This window comes from Sapajus apella, unplaced genomic scaffold (assembly GCF_009761245.1).
Source record: "Sapajus apella isolate SASKATOON/1434 unplaced genomic scaffold, GSC_monkey_1.0 scaffold29, whole genome shotgun sequence".
NCBI classification, from domain to species: Eukaryota; Metazoa; Chordata; class Mammalia; order Primates; family Cebidae; genus Sapajus; species Sapajus apella.
Genome location: NW_022436969.1, coordinates 16,937,446 through 16,961,983, shown reverse-complemented (window position 1 = coordinate 16,961,983; position 24,538 = coordinate 16,937,446). Strand labels below are relative to the sequence as shown.

The following is a 24,538-nucleotide window of genomic DNA, read 5'->3' as shown; positions in this document are numbered from 1 at the left end:
GTCTCGATCTCTTGACCTTGTGATCCACCCGCCTCGGCCTCCCAAAGTGCTGGGATTACAGGCTTGAGCCACCGATTTTCTTTGTGTTTGTTATGCTCAGGTTTTGCCATTCTTAAGCTTGCAAATTGGTATTTTTGGCCAAATTAGGGATTTTTTTTAAACTTTATCTCTTCTATGTTTGTTTTATTTAACAACTATTCCTGCTCCATTCCCTCCATGTCCTAAATATGTGTATGTTGGATGAGCTGATGTTATCAGGCTCTATTCATTATTTAAATCTTGCATCTGTTGTTCTCCTCCTCCTCCTCTTCCCCCTCCTCCTCCTCCTCCTCTTCTTTCTTCTTCTTCTTCTTCTTCTTCTTCTTCTTCTTCTTCTTCTTCTTCTTCTTCTTCTTCCTTCTTCTTCTTCCTTCCTCCTCCTCCTCCTCCTCCTCCACCTCCTCCTCCTTCTTCTTCTTCTTCTTCTTCTTCTTCCTCTTTCTTTCTTTCTTCTTTCTTCTTCTTCTTTCTTTCTTTCTTTCTTTCTTTCTTTCTTTCTTTCTTTCTTTCTTTCTTTCTTTCTTTCTTCTTCTTTCTTCTTCTTCTTCTTCTGACAGAATCTTGCTCTGTTGCCCAGGCTGGAGTACAGTGATGCAGTTTCAGCTCACTGAAAACTCCACCTCCCAGGTTCAAGCCATCCTTGTGCCTCACCCTCCCGAGTAGCTGGGATGACAGGTGTACACTACTACACCAGCTACTTCTTGCATTTTTAGTAGTGGTGGGGCTTCACTATGTTGGCCAGTCTGGTCTCAACTGCCTGGTTCAAGTGATCTGCCCACCTTGGCCTCCCAAAGTGCTGCAATTACAGGTGTGAGCCACCACATCTGAACATCATATGTTCTTTAGATTAATAACTTCTATAAATCTGTTTTTATATTTTGTATATAATTTCTATGAATCTGTTTTTCTATTTTATATTCACTCATCTGTTTTTCTGCCGTCTGCAATCTGCTATTATTGCCATGCAGTAATAATATTGCCGTCAAGCAATATTTAAGATATTTTGCTATTGAGTTCTAGAATTTCCATGTGCTTCTCTTTTATAGTTTCCATTTCTCTCCTGAGATTCTCTGTTCACTCATTAAGACCATGTTCTGTTATGTTTTTTAACATATTTCAATAACTACTTTGAAGTCCTTGCCTGCTAATTACAACATTTGGGTCATCTCAGGGTGTATTTCTGTTGACAACTTCCTTACAAAATGAGTATGGCTCACAGTCTCCTGCTTATTTACATGTTTAATAAATTTTTGTGTGTTATACGTAATGAATGTTACAGTATCTAGTGGGAATATTTATTTTCTTTTAAAAAGAGTGGATTTGGTTCTTTTGGGGAGTTAATTACTGGTAATTCTTCATCTTGCTGAGGCTTGATTTTATCCTTTTTTTAGGGCAGTTCATGAGTATTGCTTATTCTAGGGCATCTTTCTTTTCCCAAAAGTGTGAACTTGGTGGTATCTCAGTCAAATTGTCAACGTGTTATTGAGGTTTCTCCACATTAGTTTCTACCCTCTCCCAGGAACGTGTGACCTCTATTATCTTTGTTTCATTCTCAGCCTCATATTGGCTACTCTCTCCTTGGTTTCAGAAAGTCTCACCTGGTACATGGGTAGTCCAGCCCTTGATCAAGGTCTTGTGAATAACCACACATGGGCTTTTAGATCTCCCTCTTTATTGAGACAGGGTCTTACTATGTCGCCCAGGTTGCAGTGCTGTGGCACAATCATGGGTTACTGCAGCCTCGACCTCCCTAGGCTGAGGTGATTCTTCCACTTTAGCCTTCTGGGTAGCTGGGACCACAGATGATCACCACCACACCTGGCTAATTTGTGTATTTTTTTGTAGAGACGAGGTTTCACCATGTTGTCCAGGCCAGTCTGGAACTCCTGGGCTCAAGCAATTCTCCTTCCTTGGCCTCCCAAAGTGCTGGGATGACAGGAGTGAGCCACCACACCCTGCCCTTTTTGTAGTCCTGTCTTCTCCAGTACTTTGTCCTTTAACTTCCAGCTGCATCATTAGCTCTGATCTGTAATCTGTGTCTCTCTGACTGCAAAACTGCTTTCTTTACGTTTCTCCTCTCTGTGCTGCAATCAGGAAGTTGTCTCCAGGCTGATATTAAGGGCTCATCTGGGATGTTTTCCTTTATGTAGGGATTGCATTTCTGTGCTGCCTGTTGTCCAATGTCAGAAAACGTTGCTGCATATGTCCAGTTTTATGGTTATTACTGTGAAAGGGCACTCTGTTATGATCAGAAACCTAAGTTTGGTAGAAATATACTTTTGAAAGTTATTACTGTAATCTCTGGTTCTCAAATTTAGCATATAGCAGACTCATGTAGAAAACTTGTTAACACACACTGTTAGGCTCTACCTTTAGAGTTTCTGGTTCAGTAGGATTGAGGTAGTGCCCAAGAATTTGCGTTTTGAACAAGCTCCAGGTTGGTGATGCTGATAGTCAGGGAATCGCACTTGGAAAACCACTTGCTTAGAAAGATGACTCTTGAGAAAAAATATTGGGAGTTTATTTGGGACTGAATATATAGAATTTTGCTTTTTTGGTCTTATGTTCTGCATAACGGATTTATATTTCAGGTTAGCTTATTATAGCACTAGGCATCTTGCTCTTTTTATTCAAATATGATTTTCAAAAACTTAAGTGGGCTTCTTTGCATTGGAAAGGATATAGCTTTTTTAAAAAGAAATAATTATTTTTATTTTAAGAAAGAATAATTAGATTTTTGTTTCCAAAATTGGGATTTATTTAATTATTCTTATATATGTGCATGGTATGTGTGTGTGTGTTTTGTAGATAAGATACAAGATAAATTATCCTTGCAATAATTAGCCTTGCTTGAGCCTATGCTGGTAGGATGACTAGACCTGGGCCCTACCTCTTCTTTAGAAGATTTCTTGATAGCTTACGCTTGGTCTTTGAATAGCTCTTACGGTAGCTACTAAAATCTGTCTACCCCTGTAGCATATTTTGTCTACTGTTTTTGCCTCCTTATTCCAAAGGGGCCCATCTCTCATTTCGAGGTTTTAGCAATTAATTGTTTCTTTATATTCTAATCTGTGTATTTCCCATCATTACAGGCCTTGTACTAATATCAAGTTGGTGACTCTTACTGTTGATGATGCTGACATGGTTCTTGAAGTGGTTACTAGGACAGTTGCCCAGGACAGAGAGTGTGCCCTCAACAGCATTCCAGTATTTGTCTTAGTTGAGAAAATAGATTGGTCTTACTTCTTCAAATTCTGATCAATCCCTGACAAATGTTTTATTTACCAACCTCTTTAAATTTTTTTTTGAAAAATTGGTACAGTCGCCTTTGTTGGCTGGATTAGGAGGCTGTAGAATGACACATTTTAAATACTATTTCAACTGCAAGGTGTGATTAATAAAATTTCAATCTCAACTTCAGAGATCTGTATTCAAATATTTCAATACAGCACTAGTGAAATACTAAATACTAATCGTTGAAAATTCTTTTTAACAGGTTCATTTTGATGGTTGGGACCATAAGTATGACTACTGGGTGGAGGCGGACAGCCCCGACATCCACCCGATCGGATGGTGTGATGTCACAGGACATCCCCTGGAGGTGCCGCAGGGTGAGTACTTTGCTCTTTGTCGTTGCTCTTTAAATACTTGGCCTGATTTCCAGCCATAATGTTGTTTATTCATGCCATTATAGGCATTTGAAAGCTAAATATCACATAGGCGAATTAATCATCACTACAGCTACACTGAAAGCCAATTATTTACAATTTAGCATCAAAGGACATGTGTTATGTTAATGAAAAGTGATAATCATTAAAAAATTATTTTGATAGTGTTTTCCATGGGAATCTTCATTTTCTACATTTTAGTTTGGAAAGCTGAGCTAGCACATCTAAATCCATCTAATTTTGGTTGTTGCTTTGAACAAGTTCATCTTATTTTTTTAAACATCTTATCTTAATTTTATTTTATAGAATAGACTACACAAAGTCTTTTGGAAAATTAAAATGCTTTAACTTCCAACAATTTTGAGATTTTTTTTACTTGTAAAAAAATCTTAAAATCCTCTACTTTACTTGCATCTTTATTATTTCTGACTTTCTAGCTACTTAAAGTAAAGTAGGAAATTAACCACTCTAAATTTTAATGAGCTGCAAACCAAACTACCTTATTATTTTGTCTGAAGGAGTCCACTGATCTGATTATGCTGACATGACTAATAACCAGCTCCAGATGCAAGTGAAAATGTTCTCCATTCTCATGTTCATTTTGTTCCCTCACTGCTTCTCTTTCCCTGCCATTGGTTTCTTAAGGCGAAGCTAGAATACTTTTCTATTAATGAGGATGTCTTACATGGAGCCAGCCTAATGATGCTTGAACCTTATACCTTAAAGGACTTCTTGTAAAAATGAGAAGAATCCCTGGCTAAATAATTGGAGAAACAGTTTTACATTGTGCTAGGTTCTTCAAAAACTGCAAAATCAAAGAGATGAAGGCCCTTATGGAGCCCACAACGTATTGGCACGTGTAGAACCAGTACCCCAAGATTGTAAAATGAAGGAGACCATGGTCAGCACCATGTGGAGGACTCCAAGTAGGGAAGAGTACCAGCATCTGTGCTTTGTGGTTTCCTACATCTTGCTTTTCATTCTGCCTTGTTTCACAGCCCAACATGTCAGGGAGATGGTTCTCACTTTATGTGAACCCCCCAATACACCCTGCACATCCATCCCTCACCCAGGAACTTTCTCATGTATGAATGAGCTCCACTGGGGTAGGCATGGACCAGCATTGCAGGCACAGGGACAGCTCTCCTCACTCCAATCCAACCATTGCCTGCTCCTTTGTCACTCTACCCACCTGGCTTTTCTACCTGAATGTCTCAGAAGCATCCCAGAGTCTATGCATCAAACCCAAACTCCATCCCAAGCCAAAAACTTACACTTTCTACTGTAGCTTCTGTTTGCTTCCTAAGTTGCCATTCCAGATGCTGCTCCCTCTTCGCCGCTTCCTTAACCCATACGTATAAACAGCCACTAAGTGCCTGCTGGTTCTCTTTCTTAATTCTCTGGAATCCATCTTTGACCCCCAGTGCATGTTTTCAATGCTATTGCATTATTTTGTGGTGTCATCATAGTTACAGATGCTTCTCAGGATATGATCTGAGGTCTGCTAGTGAATTGCACAGGTTCTTCTGATGATCCTAGAATAAATCTAAAAATGCAAATTCTAGAGCAGTATATACTAGTTGTTAAAAATGAGATAACTGAAGTCAGAATGGTGGGTTTTGAATCTCAGTTTAAAGCTTGCTTAGTGTGTATGTCTCTATGCCTCAGTTTCCTCATCTATGAAATAAAGATAATATTAATCTCTACCTCATGAGTTTACAATTATTAAATGAGATAAATGAATGGATAGAATTCAAAATCTGCCTGCCCCATAGTATGTGCTCAATTAATATTAACTGCTCTCGGGAAACAATGTGACATTTTCTAGATTTTCATTCTTATGTAAGTTATTAAGTGGGAGTTACTAAGAGTTCCAGATTTGAAATTGAGCTAAAATTAATGTGATTAGGGTTTTCCAAATACTTTAATTCATTTTTTCTTAAGAAGTTTGACTTCCACGTGTTGTTGGCTGTATTACAAGATTAGTATTTTGTGTACTCACAGGTAGGTAATTAGAGTCCTTAGAACTGGGGGGGGAGATAAATTGTAATTAGCTGCCTTTGGTTGGTTGTGATTTTCTGTTTTTGCTGTGCTTGACTTTTTTGTTATCAACTTGTTTAGATTAATCAAGATTAATATAGCTTATTATAGGTTTTTTGGTTAATCATGGTTTCAATTATTTATATCTTCACCATAAATATTTATGTTTTATTGATTTTGAAATGTCTAGACTTTAAGACATGCTTGTGATGTGGTTCAATATGTGTCGCCCCCGCCCCTATTGTGAAAGTGAAAATACACACACGCGCACCTCCCCACCCCCACACACCCCTACTCCAAAACTGATTCTGTTCTTAGTTATTTATTTATCACTGAATTCTTTTTCAACTGGGAAATAGAAACAAATAGTTGCTCTAGGCACTCTAACAAAACATTTGAGGGCCTGTCATTGATTGTTTCAATGGCGATACGATTGTTTTTTCCCTCTTCTTGCCTGGAATAGTCTGTATCAAACCCAAAACTCACCTCATTATTTTTGGGTTCTTAAAACTCTTCTTTGGCATGGAGTATCCTATCAGCCTAAGACTCCTTTGCATGCACACAAAGCCCTTCACAGTCTATGCATTACTCACCTCCCTACCTTTATCCTCCACCATTTTCTCTCTAAACCTTTCATTTACATCATCCATTTACTCACAGCACCTTGAACACTGACCTCCTAAGAATCTGAAGACAATATATCACCTTTCTATAGCTTTCCTCCATATCTTTGCTTTTTTCACGGGAAAGTCGCACTGCTCAGTTGTTGTCAAATGCCTGCGAGGCGTGGAGGCTGCTGGGCACTTGCTCTACAGAGGAGTCACGTGTAACACCCTGACTTTTACCCTGTATTTTATTTATGATATGGGTACAAACAACCACATCCAATCATCTTTTATTCTGAATGCCAATTTAAGTCAATGAGTTAATCTTATTTACTCATGTAATTCACACTAAACTTTTCTCACTAAAATGTCCTGTATCTTTGAAAATTAGATCAAAATAGAGTTTTGTAAGTAGATCTATAAAACCACACACAGTATTTTATCACATACAAATAAAGTCAGCTGACCAACATTATTTTCCAGATATTTTAGAGGTATTTTAAGATATTTTAACTTTCAGAATTTTTTGAACTCTTTTGTTTTATTTTTATTGTACTTGTGTGACTCAATAATTGCGTTAAGAACTTATATATGATAACTTGATTGGTCAAATACTGCAAAGACTACTAAAAGTTGAGAACTTGGGAAAAAAATCTTAGAGATCATGTAATCTATATTTTATAGAGTTGGAATCTGACTTGAACTTTATTTATTGATTTACCTTTTAGTGGATTTTTATGAAAGATATCACAGTAGGTTGTCTACCAGTGATACCATATGAAAAAAGAATGATCAAGAGAAAATATGAGGTAGAGAGTTTTTAAATCTATTACTCTTATCTGTTTTTCTTTATGAATATTTTTCTTATTTTCCTACATATTAGTAGTTGTTATTGTAATAAAAGCCTTGGAAACAAAGGAAGAAAAATGTGTGCCTGTATATATTATCTGAAGATAATATATACAGGCACACATATATGTATACACACACACATATATTCTCTCAGCTTTCTTGGAGAGATTATATATATATATATATATATATATATATATATATATTATATGTAAGCATTACATGTATTTTTTTCAGTGAGCTTCTAATTTATGTCGGAAGGGGCTGTGGTTTACAAATGTGTGAAGTAGAATAAAATCACACAGCTGCCTATGGATGAGTAAAAACGAAATCTAGATTGCCACTGTTGTTTTCCAGAGTGAGCAGAATGCAGTGGGTGAGTCCAGGAAGAAATCTCAGAACAGTGTTGAGCTGGGCTCAGAAGAGCACCCTGGGCCTACGCTAGTTAGTGGCAGCCTCTCTGGAGGGAAAACGGCACAAGTGTAGGCAACACTAGAACTTGTTGGTCTTCCCTACACATTTTATTAGAACTTATTACAATTTTAGGTCTTTCTAAACAAGTAATAGTCCCTTTCATTTGTTTCTATTTTTCTAGTGCCATTTAATCTCATTGCAGACATTGAGCCAAGATAGAGTGCACACTGTGAACCTCAGCTTCAGCAGAAATGCTTGTGCAGTAAATTTGAACCAAGACCATAATATTCAAGCCCTAAGGCCCAGTGTAAGTTCTTGAAAAGTTAACCGAGAAAAGCCTCTTGAGAATGAAAATAAATGTTCCCATTCAACTAGGAAGAGTCCAATTTGTATAACCAGGTAATGACAGCTTCCTCTTAGCTGCCGTTCCTAACTACAGATGATCACTTGCAATTGACCCTGGTGCCCTGCTGCCTGGTTAAACTCTCCTTTCCTCATCCATGAGGACGTGATTTGTTTGCTTTATTTGACATGCAGTCCCTCATGGTGAGCTTTTCCTATAGTTAGAATTGAAATTAAATACTGATGACTTAGCCCTGTTGAGTTGTCAAAATCTTTCTATCATGTTTGTGTTTTCTGAATGTTCTTAAAAAATACGAAAATAGAACCTAAAAACCATGCCTGCTCAGGTCATCTAACTGGGTCGCATTTTGGCAATCTTTGTAGTCACATCATTTGGAGACTGTAATCGTAGTCATACTTGATGTGAACTTTCTTTACATGGAGCTCATTTCTTTTACCATGTTATTAATTATTCACACACAGATTACCTACTCTCTTGGACAATGGAATGTCCAGTTTTTCTTGCTTTGGAAATTAACCAAGTTTGAGAAGCTAGATGGTAGACTCTAGAGTTAGGAGGACTTGGATGTACATTTCCATTCTGCTCTGACTAACTCTGTGCCTTTTTTAAAAAAAATTTTGAGACGGATTTTCACTCTTGTCACTCAGGCTGGTGTGCAATGGTGTGATCTTGGCTCACTGCAGCCTTCCGCCTCAGCTTCCCGAGCAGCTGGGATCACAGACCCTGTCACCATGCTTGGCTAATTTTTGTATTTTTAGTAGAGATTGGGTTTCACCATGTTGGCCAGGCTGGTCTCGAACTCCTGACCTCAGGTAATGCACCCACATTGGCCTCCCAAATTGTTGGAATTGCTGGCATGAACCACCACACCCAGCCAACTCAGTGCCTTTGGAAGAGTTCCTTGATCTCTGGAACTTGCAGGCCTGCAAGATTAAACATGGCTTTGGCTGCTTCCGAGCTGCCTGGCACACAGGGACCCTAAGGAAATGGCTGCACTGGGTGAGGAGCACAGGCACATCTGTGTCCCATGCTGCTGATTCACTTCAATGATCTGGAAAATTAGGAGCTGACTTTGTTTCCTAAAATGTATACAACCAGTGTGGTTTTCCCCGAGTTACTTGCTATAATCATGCTACCATCCATCAAGGGGTTGCTGATTGCAGAGTGGATGTTGAATAACATTTAGGACAGTTCACAACATTCAGAATTATTGAGTCAGACAGAAGATAAGCAGGCCCTTGAAGCAGAATTCAACTGAGAACTGTTTGCTCTTCTTAAAAAAAAAAAAAGAGAAAGAGAGAATACATTTTAAATATATCACAAGTGAAATAAAATTATCCTTACTGAGTTGTTATGGAACTTTCTAGTCATAAACCAAACGGACATAACCAATCTTCCCCTGAGCCTTCCACTAGAGTTTCCCATTCTTTTATTTCTGATTCAGGCAACAGAATGGGCTTCGAGCCTCTTCCTACCTCTAGTCATAGTCTACACTGACACCTCGTCTTCTGCTGGGTGGGGTCTGTGCCCTTGTGCCCAGCGCCAGTCCTTTCTAGTGTTAGAGCAGAACAGATAAAGTCCTTTGCATGCATGTGTCACTTCGTCTCCAAAACTCGGTCTGATGTCCTTGGGGAAATGAATTGCCCCTTCATCCTCATCATCCCACAGTAATTTATCCTCTCTTCTGTCATATCACAGTTACATTTTTTCTTAAGTCAGAACCTCCTAGTGGCGTTTCCCTGTCTCACAGAACTTGTTGCAAAGTGCTGATCTTCACGCAAGGCCCTCCCCAGCCCGGTCTCTGTCTTCTCACTCAGCTCCTGCCGGACTGGCCTTGTACAGGGACTGCAGCTCACCTGCAACACTTCCACTTCTGCAGCTGCTGTTCCCTTGGCTTGGAGCTTGGTGCCACCACATGTCCTCAGGACTTTGTTCGAGTGTCATCTCCCAGAGATGCCCTCTCTGACCAAGCCACCCATAAACAGTAACCCCGCTAATCTCTAGCTCCCCTCCACTTTTATTTTTCTTAATGGTGGTTCTCCCAGGCTGACCCGATAGTGCATGCTCTTTGTTTATGTTCTCATACCCTGCACCTTGTTCCATGGACCTTCTGCTGCTGTTGGCTCTCCCTCTGCCTGTCCGGAACACCTCTGAACAGTGCTGATTTGCAACGCAAAAGATAGTCACTAAGTAAGTCATGCCAGCTCATCTTTTAGACCAGGAGATCCCCTATGGGGTTCTTGTATTTTCACCCTTGTTCCTCACTCCATGGAACACTTGCAGCACTTGCAGGTGCTAAGTGCATGTCGGGAAACACTTGATGAAGGGTCCAGGATGGAATGTCCACCAGCAGGGCAACCCCCCAGGACTGCATGCCTCTCCACGCTGTGGATGGGAATAGCTGTACTTACTTCACCCTCCCTGTCCCTTCAGCCCTTGTTTTAAACATTCTTTCAGAAATCAGAGCTAAACAATGCAGAATAAAATATTTGATTACATAGAAATGCTTTGCAAATGTTTTCAAGTAGGAAAAAAATGACAAAATAAAAATGTGACAGGTCCCAGTGCTTCCAATATGGTAGATATAGCCTGAGAAAAAATATTCACTTTTTAATTAAATGCAGATTTGGATGCACCACTTAGTAACTAATAGACTTTTCTCACCAGGATACATATAAAGTGTTTGCTATGAAATGACAAAAAACTGACATGCTGTGACAAGGGGTGGTGAGATATGGAGCAGGCTGGTGGTGCCCGGCCCTTCAGGGAGAGCCATGTGGCGTTCCCTGGAGCCTCCCATGCAGGGACCATCTCAGCAGATTAGTCTGGGCTCTTGTTTAGGTTGGCAACACCTTGCCTCTCCAACTTAAGAAGAACAAAGCTGCTCCACCAGCTTTGGTATAAAACTAAATAGATGCAGGAAAGATGTTTCTATTCATCTTCTCTTATCCTAGTCATCAAAGATAGGGGTGTGGAATATAAAACTGATGGAATCCTAGGAGCTTATGATCCAAACCTCTCATCCAGAGGCCAGGAAATTAAATGATTCACACAACTTGTTAGAGACAGAGTGGAGTTTCTGGTCCTGGTCAGAAAGCATCCTTACTTGCCTAAATCCTGCAATATGTACTTTTCTAATCAGATGAGTCTCCCTCTGGTTATCCCCTGTCTGGGCAGGAAAGTGGGTAACCCAGCCAGTGAGAGGTCCCAACCTTGGTCCAGGCCTATGGAAGTGCTGAGTTTGGGTTTCCAGCAAGGGACAGCATCCTCTGCTTTGCAGCATCAGCAATGCTGCATGAAGCATGAGGGGAAGAGGGCGGCAAAGCCCAAAAATAGATGACATTGCAGCATAGCCTCATACCTGGAGCACCTGCAGTGACTTCATATCATTCCTGATCAGCAGCAGCTCACAGGGCGCACTCTTCCCAGGGAGAAGATGGAGCCGTACCTTTTCATAAAGAGACATTCCTGCTGGGCCTTGCTCAAGATCCTTCCTCCAAGGAGTGTGATCCTAGCTGTTTGCTCTAGTCTACAGACTTCTGCTCACCTACCAGCCCTTTTAGAGACCCTATGCCTCCTTTCTGAGGCATGTAAGAACTTCTGGGTTCCCTCCATGTACCACATAGGCTGTGCCAAAATGGAAGTACAGCCCTGGGCTCATTAACTTGGCCACTGACCTTCTGCCATGTGGAAGTAGCCATGTGGGATCTCTTTCTAGAGATGTGCAGCTGCCCCTTAGTATTGCTCCAGCCTTGTTTTGAGGCCTCCTATTTATAAATAGATGCCCACTCCAAGGCCAGCATAAAGAAGGGGTAAACGAAAACAGAGGGGGACACGTGAGAAGAGAGAAGGAGTGTGTACGTGCACACCTCTCGCCTCCTTGTCTTCTCTTAGCCTCTTGTTCGCTACACTTACTCCTTTCTTTCAATTAGTGAACATAAACTCTTTCCACCTTAAGGCCTTTGTCTTCTCTGTTCAGAATGGTCTATCTGCTCTTCTAATGTGCGGCTCTTTCTCACCTTTTATAATACATCTTGATTGATCCCTTCTTAGGCCTCCATGGGCCATATTATGTAAAGAACAGCAACCACTATTATTTTTCTTTCTTTTTTTTTTCTTTTTTGAGACAGAGTCTCACTCTGTCACCCAGGCTGGAGTGCAATGACACAATCTTGGCTCACTGCAACCTTCACCTCCCAGGTTCAAGAAATTCTCCTACCTCAGACTCCCGAGTAGCCGGATTACAGGCATGCACCACCTCACCCAGCTAATCTTTTTGTGTGTTTTTAGTAGAGATAGGGTTTCACCATATTGGCCAGGCTGGCCTTGAACTCCTGACCTTGTGATCCACCTGCCTCGGCCTCCCAAAGTGCCGGGATTACAGGCATGAGCCACCACGCCAGGCCCACTATTATTTTTCTTTTCACCGCTTCCTTTTCTCCACAGTGCATATAACAATATGTAATCATCACAGTTGTCTTTAGTTCTCATGAAACTGTAAGCTTTATGAACGGAAAGACAGTCAATGTTGTATCTCTTCGTGTTTTTCATGGTCTGACTTCCAGAAAACATTTATCAATATGTTCTTCTCTCTGTGATGTGTTGGTTAATCACTTAATGCAAAATCAACTTGCATCTCTAGATGCCACCTTGGGCTCTCGCCTGTGACCTTCATGAAGTGAGTGAGTTCTTGAGTAGCCGCTCTGGAATTGGCCTAGTCAGGCCTAGTAGGAGAGACACAGGCCAGAATAACCCTCCCTAAATGACAAAGGAAACCTTTATAAATAGGAAGTTGATAGGCAGAAAAATGAGATTTCTTAGCTGGCTTCCATGTCTAAATAATTGTGTCATTATTCTATCTTTAACTTCTGTTTGATTTGTATTTAGGAGTAATTATAATGCTTGATTACAAAGTAAATTAAATTATCCATCATTATGAAGTTAAAGTGTATATTAATAGAGTAATAATACAAACTACAATATAATATATGTAACTTTTATAATTTATATTAATGGCCTTGAGAACATTGCTAATTTATTTAACAGTTAAACATAAACGAGCATAATAGAACATAACTTGATAAAAAGTGTAGTTCATTTTTATCCAATTTCATTTATTATATTGCACATGTATAAATACAACAGACTGACTTGTAAATACACCGTATGGTGGGTACATTGTTTATCCTGATAAGTGAGATAAAATTCTTAATCTACACTAAGCAATGAATGATTAATAATGCCATCCTTTATGAGCATTGAAACTCTGTGGGATTAGAAAATGTTATTCAGAGATGGAAATTCACTTAGATTATAAAATAAAAGTTAATGCAATTTTTTGGCCAGATGTGGAGCAATTAATATGATGATGGATGGATGTCATTCTGAGGAAAAAATATTGTTAGCTTATCCAGGTAATAGCACATTTTCAATTTCATTCTATTTTAAAGAGAATTTCACAAGGAATCTTTAGTACTTGTTCTTCCAAATTACAGCAAGCAAGTAATCAGCGGTTTTAAGAGTCCCTAAGTACTCATTGACTTAATAGACAATTATAGCATATTGTGTTTAAAAAAAAAGGTAGCTATTTTCAAAGTCCCTAATTGCAGATCTCCATGATAGACTTATCAAGAAAAAATAATACATTTCAAAAGGTACTTACAGTCATAATGATATTGTCAGTTTTAAATGTTCCTCGTTGAAGTGCTTATCCTGTGTCTCTACCTTCTGGAGGTGTGAGGGCAGAATCCATTTACTTGGTTCTAAAACGTAGTCTTTGGATGCCTAGTGCTAGCTCAGAACAATTCTGCAGATTATTTTCTCATTCTAGCTTGATGACTTTGTTCACAGTTGTGATACAATGTGACACAGCGGTCTTTGTCATCGCACACACAGACCTTCGTAGACTGTATTAAACAAGGCACAGCTCTGTGCAAATTTACAGACCTTTAAAACAGGTATAATAGCCAGTCACTTCTAAAACTGATGAAACAACTCAGTGGTTTGACAGTAAGTCTACGCAAATTCGTACCCTGTCCCAATTTATGCCTTATATCTGGCTACAGATTTATGCAAGTCGGCATATGGATGTTGAGTGGAGATCCTGAGTTTGCACACAGACCTTTCAGGATTTTTCTCGCGAGTTTTCACCTTTTCAGAAAACAATAATGCCTTCGTGGCAGGGAAGGGAACTGGATGCAATTGTTACCTATATGTATATCTACATCACCCTACAATACCTGGTTAATGAAACTCTTGAGCAGTTGAGCAATCAAGTGACTGCCTGAAAATATTACATGAGGAAGGGTTTTATCATCTCGGTGTTGTTGTGGTAATTGAATAGAGATTTATTTGGTATCTCTAATGTGCTAACCGCTGTGCTAGGATTTGCAAAGTCCTGTGGGACGTAGTTCTACACTGGTGACCATGATGATAAAGGCACCAGGAAGAGAGAAAGTCCTGTGAACACGCATGGTGTGGTAGTGCCGTAGTGAAGAGATTCACAGAGAAGTCAATGTCAGGCTCTTTTGGCTACTGCATGCACTAGTATTTAGTGTTAAGAGATTAAAATTTCTCCTCTTATAGATGCTTTTTCTTATTTATAGCAATATCTTCTTTCAAAATCGGGGGTCACAGAGAATGGAAAGTGAGCAAGGGCAGCTCTATGTGTTGCTTTCAGGACAAGCTTAGTGGTATCAGTATCTTGGAAAATCTTTTTTTGTCTTTTGTGGTATTAGAAAGACTTAAAATACGTCATAGTTTTATTTCACAAGTAGAGGTATCCTTAAATGACTCCTAGGAATGAACATAGAATCAAGTATTTTTTAATGTAAAAGAAACATTATATATTTGCATTCTGAAAGAAAGCTGTGTAAAGATGATGATGTTTTTCATTTCACTCTGCATGCTAAGCAACCAAGAATCAAGAAGTTGAAAATGTACACAAACCTAAAATTCAATGAGCACTAAATGACAGACTTAGAGAACTGAAAATTTTTCAGCATGTTTAAGAACTAAGAGCCTTTGGCTTTTGTGTTACTTTTCATTTATGCTTTGGTATTCATTTCAAACCAGAAAGTAAAAATTGGAATTTGTTTTCCTTAGCGAAGCAGTAAGTTTCACTTCAACACATAAGTTTACCATAATTAGAGGGGATGGGAGAATACTTTACCCAAGTCTTTGGGCTAACAGCTCTGTGCACCTGTCCATCCAGCCCTCAGAACCATAGATCTTTTCCTCCATGACCCACTCACAAAATCGTACATTTAGGAGCTTCTCATCCTAGGTATTGCAGATGCAAAGTCAGATCTACTTTGAGCATCCAGTAGCCTTGCTGTGCTATATTTTAAGTGACCTTCTAGATTTCTGGCAGTTCAGTCTTCTGTTACATCTCACTCACTCTATAGCATTCTTTAGAATACTCTTAACTTGCACTAAGTTCTTCATAAATAATTTTCTATATGTAGTTTTATTTCTGTAATCACCAATGAGCTCAAAGCCATGTATGGGAGGTTACAGCTGCTGACCGCATACCCCCCTTTTTTTCCTGCATTACCAACCCTCTTCTCCAAGGCATTATTCTTTTTGAATAACCCACATTCTCCTTGTTGCTATTTTACTTGACTCTTTTCTTGAACATTAAAAGCTTTTATTGTTCCAAGGAATTGTAAAGCAGAGTAAAAGAAATATGGTTATGGAAGTCTTTATACTTTAATGAGCAGTTTATGTTTTTTAGATTGACAAGAACATTTTCCATAATTGACTTTGAAGTCATCATTTTTCTTTTCATGTCAATGGACCTATTTTGTAATGGAAGTCATTAGAAAAAGAGAGGAATCTTTTATGTAATCCCTCTGGCCAAATTTTATATAATGCCAGGCAGCCAGGGAAAATTCTTTAATACAATGGAGTCACATTTTATTCTATGGTTAGGGTCTAAATTCAGTGAGTAATGCAAAAAATCAAAAAATCATGTTTAATCACAGTTACTGAAAAGTATCCTCCATCATGAACTGTACAGTTGGCGTCGTTGAGCATTAGTTGAAGTCACTGGTGTGAATTGAGGGTCATGCTTTATGATAATCACACTGCATTTTTAAATACCAGGTTGTTTGCACATTCAGAAAACTGCTCACATTGCAGGAACAGATTGAGACTGAGGAGAAGAGTAGTAGTCTCTGACACCTGTCCCATGCTTGTGTCCAGAATCCATTCTTGAGTACTGTGGTAGGATCACCCATACTTGTAGCTACTAAAGTACCTTTCTTTCCCCCTTTCTCATGTATATTTGTACACATGGTGGAACTCCATTCTATTCATTTCAGATATTTGACTGTCTTGATGTGCATGACCACCCTTGCCCTCTTTGAAAGCTAGGAATAGTTGAAATAAGAAAGTTTTGTGTATAAATATATTTAAAATCTGATTATTATGTAAAGCAAATATTATTAGACATGACTAGAGAAATAGACAGCTATATACTAATAGTATTGGACTTCAGTACCCCACTCTCAACAATGGATAGATCATCCAGATAGAAAATCAGAAACAAGACAAGGGTGCCTACTTTAGCTCACATCTATTCAACATGGTATTGAAAGTCTAAGCCACAGCAATTAGAGAAGAAAAAGAAATAAAACGCATTCACATTGGAAAGAAACAAGTTACGTTGTCTGTTTGCTGATATTATCTTTTGTGTATATAGAAAACTATGTTAGTCTGATCTCACACTGCTATAAAGAACTTCTCTGAGACTGGGCAATTTATAAATGAAAGAGATTTAATTGACTCACAGTTCTGCATGGCTGGGGAGGCCTCAGGAAACTTACAATCATGGCAGAAGGGGAAGCCACCACCTTCTTCACAAGGTGGCAGGAGAGAGAAGAGTGAAAGCACAGGGAAAACTGCCATTTATAAAACCACCAGTTCTCCTGAGAACTCACTTCCTATCATGAGAACAGCATATGGGAAGCCACTCCCTGATCCAATCACCTCCCTCCCTTGACACATGGGGGTTGCAATTTCAGATGAGATTTGGGGGGGACACAGAGCCAAACCATATCAAAGACACTAACGATTCTACAAAGAAACTCTCAGAGTTAATAAATGAATTCTGTGAAGTTGCAGGATACAAAATAAATACGCAAAAGTCAGTTGGGTTTCTATATATCAACAGTGAGCTATCCTAATTCCATTTACGATAGCATCAAAAAGTATAAAGTGCTTAGGAATAAATTTAACCAAGGAGGTAAAATATTTGCAGGCTGAAAACTATAAGACATTGAAAGAAATTGTAGAAGACAAAAACAAATGGAAAGATATCCCATATTCATGGACTGAAAGACTTAATGTTAAAATTCATACTACTCAAAACAATTTACAGACTCAGTGCAATCTCTATCAAAATTCCAATAGCATTTTTCACAGAAATAGAAAAAGCTATCTCATGGAGCTATAAAAGACCCCAAGTAGCTCGAGCAGTTTTAAGAAAGAAGAACAAAGCTGGAGACATTACATTCCCTGATTTCAAACTATAGTACAAAGCTAGAGTAATCACAATAGTATGTTAGTAGCATAAAAAGAGACACATAGACAAATGAAACAGAAGACAGCCCAGAAATAAACCCATGTATATGGTCAACTAATCTTTGACAAAGGCACCAAGAATATATAATAGGGAAAGGAAATCTCTTTAATGAGTGGTTCTGGGAAAACTAGATATCCACATGCAAAGAATGAAATTGGACCCTTGTCTTATATATATACAAAAATTAACTTGAAATGGATTAAAGACTTAAATGTAAGATCTGAACCCATAGAACTCCTAGAAGAGAGCATAGGGAAAAGCTCTATCAAGACGTTGGTTGTGATATAGTTTTTAAATATGACAACAAAAGCAAAAATAAACAAATAAGGCTATATCAAACTACAAAGCTTCTACACGACAAAGGAAACAGTCAATAGAATGAAGAAACAATCTATGGAATGGAGAAAATAGATACAAACATTGGATAAAGGGTTAATATCCACATATATGTAAGGAATTCATCTAATGCATAGCCAAAAAAAAAAAACTGATTAAATAATTAAAAATGATCAAAGGACCTGAGTAGACATTTTTTTTTTTCTGAAGAAGTCATACAGATGGACAGGAGGGCCATAGCTATATGAAAAGGTGCTCAGCATCACTAATCGTCAGAGAAATGCAAATCAAAGCTGCAGTGAGATATCACCTAACACCTGCTAGGATGATCATTATCAAAAATACAAAAGATAAATAATGGCCAGGATGTGGAGAAAAGAGAGAACCCTTGCATACTGTTAATGGGAATATAAATTGGTACAGCCATTATGGAAAACAATATGGAGGCTCCTTTAAAAGTTAAAAATAGAATTACCATGTTATCCAGCAATCCCTCTTTTGAGTATGTATCCAAATGAAGTGAAATAAGTGTCTCCAAGAGATACCTGTACCCCTGTGTTCATTGCAGCATTATTCACAATAGCCAAGATAGGGAAGCTTCCTAAGTGTCCATCAATGGATGAATGGATAAAGAAAATATGGTATTGTACATAGAGTGGAATATTATTCATCCATAAAAAAAAGAGATCCTGTCATTTGCAATATCATGGATAAACTGGAGTGTATTATGCTAAGTAAAATAAGCCAGGCACAGAAAGACAAATACTGCATGATCCTACTATATGAAATCTAAAAATGTTTACCTGATAGAAGTGGAGAATAGAATGATGGTTACCAGGGGCTGAGGGGTGAAGGAAATGGAGAAATGTTGGCCAAATGTACAAACTTTCAGCTACAAAATGAACAAGTTACAGGAGTATTATGTACAGCATGAGTGGTGATGTCTTAATTTGATTGTAGTAACCATCATACAATGTATATGTTTATCAAATCACCATGTCACACATCTTGAATATATATTGTCTTTGTCAATTAAATATTTTAAAATTAGACTGGGCGCAGTGGCTCTTACTTGTAATCCCAGCACTTGGGAGGCCGAGGCGGGTGAATCACCTGAGGTCAGGAGTTTGAGACCAGCCTGGCCAACATAGTGAAACCCCGTCTCAAAAAATATATATAAATTTAAAAAATTCATTGTAGCAGTTGCTTATTGTGCAGCATAGCAGAGTAAAGAAGTACATATCTGCAAGTCAGACACCTTGAGCTCTTATCTTAAATACCATAATGTGACTCCTGAGCTGGCACAAATTATGTGACCATCTAAATCTTTATTTTGTTATTACAAATATAAGTGGGCAGACTAGGTGGTTCGCAACTTGAATGGGGAACACAGAAATGATTCAAAGGCTTGCCACAGGAATTCTGATTTTGTGGGACCTGGAAGCTGGGATCTTTAAGTCTCTTCCAGTTCTGTATGCCAGTAAGGGTATCTCTCTTCTAGTAGACTCCCAGGCTCTCCTGGTTCTGCTATGTCTGTGGCCTCTGACCTCATGGAGCCTGGTGCTGCTGTAGCCTGTACTGGGATGGCACTTCATGTGGTCCCTGGCACTGAGGCGCTCACTCAGGCGTGGGAAAGTCAGAATTTGAGTGGTTAGACTGTACCATAGGAACTTTCTCTCCTTCTCTGAATGGAATGTCTTTATACCCATAGTGCAAACGAGCATTGCAACTTGCTGATTTGGCCAGGCAGCAGGTAGGAGGTCTGGTCTCTCACATCTCCTTGCAAGGAGCTCCCTCAGGGCAGCACTAACCCTTATACTCAGTGAGGGCTTGTTCTCTCTCAGTTCTACAGTGTAGACAAATTCAAAGTCACCATTGAATAAACTAGTAAAGGGAGGTTGGAGGGAAGGCAATTTGCTCCTTTTACATTATTGAAGCATGTGTTACAGGCATCAGGTGGAGAATTTTCCTTCTATTTAGAAACTTGGCAATTCTGCCAGGTCTATTCAACTGAAATTCAATAATGGAATGTCATTAATTGTAGAGTTAGATTTCAAGCAGAAGCCATGGAGAGAAATGTAATTAAAATTATACATCGTGTAATTGTGTGTGTGTGCACGTGTGTGTATTCTCAAACAACTCATAACATTTTCTGTTAAGAATGCCCAAAAGCAGTGGTTCACGCCTGTAATCCCAGCACTTTGGGAGGCCAAGGTGGGCGGATCACAAGGTCAAGAGATCGAGACCATCCTGGCCAACATGGTGAAACTCTGTCTCTACTAAAAATGCAAAAATTAGCTGGGCATGGTGGCGTGTGCCTGTAGTCCCAGCGGAGGCTGAGGCAGGAGAATCACTTGAACCCGGAAGTGGAGGTTGCAGTGAGCTGAAATTGTTCCACTGCACTCCAACCTGGCGACAGAGTGAGACTCTGTGTCAAAAAAAAAAAAAAAAGAAAAAAAAAAACCAGAATGCCCAGAAGCTTACTGGTATGAGAATTGTTAATGTGGCCCCGTTATAGGATTATGGGATTATGGACACCATAGTTACCGCTTTAGATGTACTTTTCAGATTACTGAAAAAATGGTATAGCCACTCCACTGGGAGTATGTTTCATTCTTATAGGTAACTTTCGTATTTATACATGTTTGGTTATAAGAACATATGACATTTTTATCAGCAATTATAGAAATTTGGTTTTTAAAGTCAGAAAATTGTATGTGACACTGTCAATGAAACTAGAATGTACTAAATTTCTCTTTTAGTAAAAGAGGAGAAAAGCAGTTCAAAGTCTGTTGCTCAAAACCATACCTTGATATGCTTATAGCTTTTGACCTGTCTGTTATCTTCCTTCATATGAATAAGAGCAAGCCTAAGGCTAAAGAGTGTACAAGTTATCATCCTTTTGGTTTGAGATTAGTGTCACTTTGCTTAAGGCAATGTGGCGGCGGGGGGGCGGAAAAGAGAGAGAGAGAGAATGAGTGAATGAATGAGAGAGAGAAAGAGAGAAGGGGGATGGTTTTGCAGCATTTTTACTTGGGTAAAATGGGAATAATTCAATCACATAAACCAAATACCAAATTAGGTGGTTTTCTTTTTTTTTTAAAGGTTGATTTCTCATAAAAGGCTTTAAAGGAGGTTTAGGGCAAAAGAAAGTAAAAAAGTCATCTTAGTGCTTTATAATTTCTTTGAAAGGTAAGTTTTATAAAAGGTAAAGTTTAAAAGATAAATTTATTTACTGTCTTATTTATTTCTTAAAAACAATGAAAAATGGAAGAGGGTTATCTAGTGAAGTAGTGTTTGCATTCAGTACTTTTAAGTGCCATTTGACTATTTAGTTCCTCACAGTAAGTCTGTTAGTTAAGGGTAGGCTTGATACAATTTAATTTATTTATATGTAAAACATTTTTGTGTGTATGCCAATAACCATTAACCTTTCTTCTACTCTTAAAATTCTTGCTTTGTGGCTGGGCATGTTGGCTTACGCCTGTAATCCCAGTGCTCTTGGAGGCTGAAGTGGGACAATCTCTTGAGCCCAAACAAACCCTTGCTGCTTTTTCTATCCTCATCAATTGGTAAATAACGTATAGACAAATTATTTATATTGGTGATCTAGAAACAGAATATATGGGTTGTTTGAGAATTAAGACCATCCTAGGCAACATAGCAAGACCCCCCCCCACCGCCGGCCCCCACTACAAAGTAAACATAGAAAAATTAGCTGGGCATGGTCGTGTGCACCTGTGGTCCCAGCTTCTCAATAGGCTGAGGCAGAGGGATCGTTTGAGCCCTGGAAGTCGATGCCGCATTGAACTGTGATCACAGCGCTGCAATCCAGCTTGGGCGACACCAGCTGACAGGTCTCAGAAAAAGAAAAAATAATAATCCTATGCCTCTACATTATCTATGTGAACCTCTCACAATTTCTTCCCTTCTGTAAATCAGCAAAAAGGTCATTCTCCTTATTTTTGAAAGGTTAAAAACTGAGTAATAAAACAATCCAACGTTTTACAAAGGCCCATTCTGTACTATAAAAAGAACCTAGTTTTGTTGTATTTAAGTGCTTGTGGTATAAATACTTTAAAATACTAGTGTGACATGTTTGAATGGGGTGATATCTAAAATCAAATCTACATTTTTTGCTTTCCTTTTTAATGTCATTTTATGCATGTATCAGTTAAAACTACATATATATACCTTCTTCACTTTCTTGTTCCTAATCCTTACAATGGCTCATACCAACATACAGCCAGATCTCAGATGCTTCAATCAGAGGCTACAGGTCAAGTCATTCCATTTTCCACCAAGCCTCTGATCTCCCTGACACTGTACTTGTATTTAAATATGAGATCATCTTTTTCTGGGATCCTTGAATAATTAGCCAGTTACCCACTATATTATTATCTCTTAATTAAGGCTCAACATATGATAAATGCATTTTACTATATTTTGTTAAGAAAATATTTGCCAGTTCTTTATGAAGGAAGTGGTCTTCTGTCTCATTTTAAATAATAATCAAAGGCCAGTACAACATGTTTTCCTTTTTGCCTTGACTGCTCTGAAGCTCTGTCAGATCTGGAAAGAGACTTTCAATGTTTGCATTCTTTTCTTACTGTATTGTTTCAGAGTGGAAGATAAGTATTATTATTATATCGACTCATCTCTTTCTGGACTCTACCACATTTCTAAATGTATCCCTATGTCAGGCGGATGGTTAGATTGCCTTTCTCTACTGATATTGACATTGTAGTACTTTAAAGATTTTTCTAGATCACTGAGTAAGTATAAAATTGACATTTTTAGGAATGTTTTACAATTTTTTTGTTGCATTTTCATTTCACAAAATTATTGTTCTATTTTATTTATGTATCATGAAATATGATATCCTAAAACCCAGGTACAAGCAACCATAGTGTTTGGTTATACTATTTTCTTCTTCTGTTTGAGACACCAATTATTATAGCACAATGGATATTTATTTTCCCGAATTTCATTAGGAGAGGAGAATAGGTATGTTTAACCTATAATTTTAGTTTGAAATAACGCTTATTATTTGCATTCTCCAATGTTCAGGGGTAATTATTTCATTAAATCTTCTTAGCAAACTGTAATATAAATTTCCTGGGGGTGGCATGGAAAAAAACCAAGATACTAACCAAAAAATTTCCAATCCAAAATAAAGATAGTAAAAGCTTGATTATTTGAAGCGGGAACGTGTCATAATTGAACAATTTGCTTTACAGATTTTTAGTTCACTTTCATACCTTGCTCCCCTGCCCCATTCTCAGGCTCAGCTGTCAAGCTTACTGCCTGTTTCACCAAGAACATAAAAGCTGTCAGGGGAGAAATTTGCCTTCCTCCTGCCCTGGAGCCCACCAGTGTCCCTTGTTTGCACGCATAGGCTTTGCCTTCATCAGGATTGGGACTGGTCACAGTCCTTGATTGCCACAGCCCATCCTTAGTGGGATACTGGCCTGTCACCCCAAGCTCACTCAAGGACTTTTTCCCACAATTAAACCACTTTCTGCATGATCAAATTTTCCCTGTACTGAAATAGTCTCATCGTCACTCAAACAAAAACAATAACAGAAATGCTATTTGGGACATCAACCGACTTTTTATAACTACTTTGTACAACCTTTTATATAAAAACTTCTTAAAAAGTTGTTTAAACTATAGCTTCTCCCTTTTTCCTCTTGCACTTTCCCTTGAACCTCCATCAGGTTTGCTCAGACCTTTTCACTGAAAACATTCTTGCCACAGACGCAGTAGCCCAGCACGTTGCCAAGCCCTGCGGCCAGGCGCAGGTGCAGGCCAGGCGCAGGTGCAACCCTGGCTGGTCTGAGCACCTTCCCCGCAGCTTCCTCCTGGCTCTCCCTCTACCCGCCGGGCTCCTCCCTCTCAGCCGCCTTGCTCGCTCTTTCTTTCTGGTCTCTACATCTCGGTGTTCCCAGAGTTCAGTCCTCAGACTTCTCTTCTCCACGGACATGAACTCACCATGGGTCTCATCTAGCCCGGGCTGTAAATACCGGGTGTGGATCTGCTTGTATGGGCTCCGAAGGCCTGATTCCAGACCCAGCCACGAAGCAGAGCGCACAGCAGGCCTTTCACAAGGTAAGGTGCGGGGAGAAGTAAACTGCTCACAGAGAAGCGCGGTAGGTGTGTTCTCACCGATTCTCTCTTCACTCGGTGCTGGCCACTGTCTCCCAGCCAACCCAGAATAAACGGGAGACTCTGGCTCACACGGCCTCATTTCCCACCACCCTTCCCCTTGCTCAGGCCTTCTGGCAGTTGTCCCAGTGTGTCCCATGCTCTCACTTCAAGAAGAATTCTAGGCCGGGCGCGGTGGCTCAAGCCTGTAATCCCAGCACTTTGGGAGGCCGAGGCGGGTGGATCACGAGGTCAAGAGATCGAGAACATCCTGGTCAACATGGTGAAACCCCGTCTCTACTAAAAATACAAAAATTAGCTGGGCATGGTGGCACGTGCCTGTAATCCCAGCTACTCAGGAGGCTGAGGCAGGAGAATTGCCTGAACCCAGGAAGCGGAGGTTGCGGTGAGCCGAGATCGTGCCATTGCACTCCAGCCTGGGTAACAAGAGTGAAACTCTGTCTCAAACAAAAAAAAAAAAAAAAAA

At 39.2% G+C, this 24,538-nt stretch overlaps 1 protein-coding gene across 2 annotated transcripts in view; it reads left to right on the top strand.

Annotated features, from left to right (window-relative positions):
* Nucleotides 1-24,538, top strand: part of L3MBTL4 (L3MBTL histone methyl-lysine binding protein 4) — a 446,421-nt gene that overhangs the window by 230,701 nt on the left and 191,182 nt on the right. For both annotated transcript variants that reach the window (XM_032293336.1, XM_032293337.1), the window contains exon 13: nucleotides 3,536-3,650. In XM_032293336.1, the coding sequence (XP_032149227.1) occupies nucleotides 3,536-3,650 (115 nt within the window). The remainder of the gene's footprint in view (nucleotides 1-3,535; nucleotides 3,651-24,538) is intronic.